Source organism: Salvelinus namaycush, chromosome 26 (assembly GCF_016432855.1).
Source record: "Salvelinus namaycush isolate Seneca chromosome 26, SaNama_1.0, whole genome shotgun sequence".
NCBI classification, from domain to species: Eukaryota; Metazoa; Chordata; class Actinopteri; order Salmoniformes; family Salmonidae; genus Salvelinus; species Salvelinus namaycush.
In genome coordinates, this window is record NC_052332.1 from 33,085,562 (window position 1) to 33,090,037 (window position 4,476).

The following is a 4,476-nucleotide window of genomic DNA, read 5'->3' on the forward strand; positions in this document are numbered from 1 at the left end:
GCAACATATTGTTGTGTAACCACATTTTGTGCACAACAAATGACTGAAAAAGCCACATGTTGAGAATAGGCTGTGTGATTACCAGTTTCAAGGGTATTATCTAATACTTATCCAGTCAAACCCTGCATTTAACTCAACAATTGTAATGTATGGCCTATCATGTTTGGCTTTAGGAATGCACCATAACCATATGGTGCTGGACCTCACTCTGTAGCGTGCGGGGGTTAAAATGGTGGGGTTGGGTAAGACAAAACGTAGGAAATGCGTCAGAGTTGTGGACAAACGCAACCTATAGCAAGATGGAAAGAGGGGGAGAAAGGTTGACTGATGTGTTTAATGCAGGACACTTCATATGAATTATATTGACATAGAAAGTACGTACTGCACATTATTTCTAACGTGTGTAGGTGGAAAGAGAAAGATATTGAGAAAAAAAGGTGACATTTCCCAAACTGTCATCTCTCTACTTTTACCCTAGATGCCCACGTGACATGCCTATTCTCTGAAGACTGTGTGCTGCCCTGCAATTTCAAACCCAGTGGGAATGAGATCATCCGCTGGTACCTCCACAAAGTGCTCCTCCTCAGCCAATCCCAGCAGGGTGGGGACCAGCCTCCCCAGGACCACCGTACCAGGACGTACCTGCTCCAGGACCAGCTCTCCCGGGGCATCGCCTCGCTACACCTCAGCCAGTGTGGCATCAAGGACCGAGGCCGCTACAGGTGTCTGGTCAACAGCACTCTGGGACAACAGGAGTCCTTTGTCATCATGAAAGTGGAGGGTTAGTAGTCTCGCTGCGGCTTGTATCGAGGCTAGATTATGTAGCTGAGTATCCACTTCACATGTCAAATGCTTTCACTGTAGCTTGTGGTGAAATGCCCTCTGTGTCATGAAGGTTAAAAGACGTGAATCAACCAGCTGCAGCTGTATTTGAGCTGTTAGACCTAGAGCCAAATGGCTAAATTGATATCAAGCCAAGAGTAGAGAATTTGCTCTTGTTATTGGTTTTGTGACCTTGCTGTACATAAACATTTTAAAGGGTTTTTGCTCTCAAATTCAGTTTGTAGTGAAACCACTCAAGGTTGTTACTCTCTAATCCTGGCTATCTCTTATTGTTATTTCAGCTCCCATCAAGATGGTTACTATGGAGAAGAGTATGAACAGAGAGATTCAGTGCCTGTCCAAGGACATCTTTCCCGCTCCCCGTGTGCAGTGGTCCACTCTGCCCCCGAAAGACAACCTGAGACCCATCACCCATATGGGACCTAACGCTGAAGGCCTCTACTCCTTTCAGAGCACGATGAGAATGTTTGAAAATACCCTCACCTACATCTGCACCGTTAACTCCACATATGGATCACAGTCATGGAGGAGCTCACTGCAAGAAAGAGGTATGTCATAACCAGCATTTAATCTCTCTCTCTCTCTCTCTCTCTCTCTCTCTCTCTCTCTCTCTCTCTCTCTCTCTCTCTCTCTCTCTCTCTCTCTCTCTCTCTCTCTCTCTCATTTTGCAGATGCATAGTCTATAGTTTAGTAATTCTTATAAAAACAGTGACAAACTGCTGTGAGTGACTGTTATGATGACTAAGTGCAGAGCCAGAGAAAAACCCACAACATTTTTTTTGACAAATTTATATGCGGGAGCTCTCAACACCCAGTCAGACTTGGTTTGATTGAATTCAGTGTCACACACTGCCCTCTGGAGTTTAAGAGAGTGACTACAACGGTAAGGCCCCAAAAGGACAGTGATATTTAGACATATTTATGGCTCACAGTCCATAAAAGTATTTAATCAACAGGGTTGATTGGAGAGGCGGGGCAAGAGCTGTCCATACCCTGCATTGCTCCACAGAACCTCCAGAACTTCTCCCTCACCTGGACCTTCAGCAGAACCAATGACCCCACAGTCATCCTCAGCTACGACAGCAGAACCAGACGGACCTCCAACCTCTGGGAGGGCCGTGCTGGACTGGAGCAGGACCAGGTTCTGACGGGAGATGGATCCCTCCTTCTTCATAACCCAGAGAGTCGGGAACAAACAGGAACATACACCTGTACATTCACAGGCTTCCAGAGCAGACACGTGGTCCAAACCCAGGTCAACATTAGGTCAAGATCCCAGTTACCAGTGACAGGTGCATAAACATTAATCCTTCATCTTAAATAACTATACTGTACTATTTTTTTATAGTATACAGTATGAGCTCATTATACACACAAGGTTATTGAAGATAGGTGTTCACATAATTTCATAATCCTGCATTTTTCACATGTTTACCTTGTCCAAACATCTAGAAAAGATGCCAAAGACTACAGACCAGGCTGAGAGTACAGGGGGAAGTCACTTCCAAATGTTGGTGATTGTTGTAGTAGTTGCAGTGGTGGTTGCAGCAGTAATAACAGCACTACTACTGTATAGAAAACTACAAGGTAAGTGTAGCCTTCTTGCAGTCAAATGACCAAATCGCCCTCTAGTGGCCTCATGGGTAGAACGTTATTAATATTTTTCATAATTTCCTATTAATCAACATTATTTCCATGTCAATCGGTTTTGTTATATTTCAGTCTTCTGCTATGTATATAAAGTGAAATTTTGGGATGCAAACTCAAAATGTCATACATTTCAACTCTATATCTGACATGGTACAGGGGTCCTCTTTTTTTGCCCATAACCATATGTTGTTTCAAAGTAGATTTGTTTAAGACCAAGTAACACTGTGTGACCCTGATTTAGCCCACCGCAGTAAAAGGATAAAGACAGAACTAGGGTTGCTAGTTACTAGAAACTTTCGACGTTTACCAGTAAATTACCCGAATTTTGGTACCTTTCAAGGATTTTATGTAATCTATCACAAGACATCTAGTGACCCTTTTGGGTACTTCAGATTATCACAGGTATCTGTAATAATATCTGGCCCTTTGTGTGGCCTTATCACATGTAAAATAGTTGAGGTGAGGCACCACAGGCTGAAATAGTTTTGCATCTACCTCTGTATTTTGAGATTTTTGAGTATTTTGGTCCTTTAATACTAGCATTTTCAAAAAGTAAACATAAAAATATATTTTTTAAACTTTTTTAAAATTTGGTTTTTCATACTACCGTCATCAAAATGTCAGGATTTGTAACCACATTCAAATAGACATACAGTGCCTTCGGAAAGTATTCAGACTTTTTCCACATCTTGTTACGTTACAGCCTTATTCTAGAATGAATTCAATTTAAAAAATCCTCATCAATCTACACACAATACCCCATTATGACAAAGCAAAAACAGGTTTTTAGACATATTTGCTAATTTATAAAAGAACAACAAATGAAACATTTACAGAGTACTTTGCACCTTTGGCAGCGATTACAGCCTCGAGTATTCTTGGGTATCACGCTACAAGCTTGGCACACCTGTATTTGGGGAGTTTCTTCCATTCTTCTCTGCAGATCCTCTAAACCTCTGTTTGGTTGGATGGGGAAGGTTGCTGCACAGCTATTTTCAGGTCTCTCCAGAAATGTTAGATTGGGTTCAAGTCCGGGCTCTGGCTAGGCCACTCAATGACATTCAGAGACAAGTCTGGGCTCTGGCTGTCAGCTTAGGGTCCTTGTCCTGTTGGAAGGTGAACCTTCACCCCAGTCTAAGGTCCTGTGTGCTCTGGAGCAGATTTTCATCAAGGATCTCTCTGTACTTTGCTCCGTTCATCATTACCTCGATCCTGACTAGTCCCTGAACCAGTTCCTGCCGCTGAAAAACATTCCCACAGCATGATGCTGCCACCTAAATGCTTCACCGTAGAGATGGTGCCAAGTTTCCTGCAGGCGTGACGCTTGGCATTCAGGCCAAAGAGTTCAATCTTGTTTTCATCAGACCAGACAATCTTGTTTCTCATGGTCTGAGAGTTCTTTAGGTGCCTTTTGGCAAACTCCAAGTGGGCTGGCATGTGCTTTTTACTGAGGAGTGTCTTCCGTCTGGCCACTCTACCATAAAGGCCTGATTGGTGGAGTACTTCAGAGATCGTTGTCTTTCTGGAAGGTTCTCCCATCTCCACAGTGGAACTCTGGAGCTCTGTCAGAGTGACCATCGGGTTCTTGGTCACCTCCCTGACCAAGGCCCTTCTCCCCTGATTGCTCAGTTTGGCCGGGCAACCAGCTCAAGGAAGAGTCTTGGTGGTTCTAACCTTCTTCCATCTAAGAATTATGGAGGCCACTGTGTTTGTTCTTGGGGACCTTCAATGCTGCAGACATTTTTTGGTACCCTTCTCCAGATCTGTGCCTCGACACAATCCTGTCTCTGAGCTCTACGGACAATTCCTCATGGCTTGGTTTTTGCTCTGACATGCACTGTGTGCCTTTCCAAAATTCGACCTGGTGAGGATTTGTTTTATTTAATTCATTTTAGAATAAGGCTGTGACATAACAAAATGTGGAAAAAGTCAAGGGGTCTGAATACTTTCCGAAGGCACTGTAAATCCCTAATTTCATACACC

General features: G+C 43.4%; 1 protein-coding gene across 1 annotated transcript; it reads left to right on the forward strand.

Annotated features, from left to right (window-relative positions):
• The first annotated feature begins 229 nt into the window (after positions 1-229).
• On the forward strand, positions 230-2,143 carry LOC120021089 (CD276 antigen homolog). Its single transcript, XM_038964732.1, has 4 exons — positions 230-242; positions 479-781; positions 1,125-1,391; positions 1,800-2,143. The coding sequence occupies exons 1-4, from the start codon at positions 230-232 to the stop codon at positions 2,141-2,143; spliced, it is 927 nt and encodes a 308-aa protein (XP_038820660.1).
• The last annotated feature ends 2,333 nt before the right edge of the window (positions 2,144-4,476 follow it).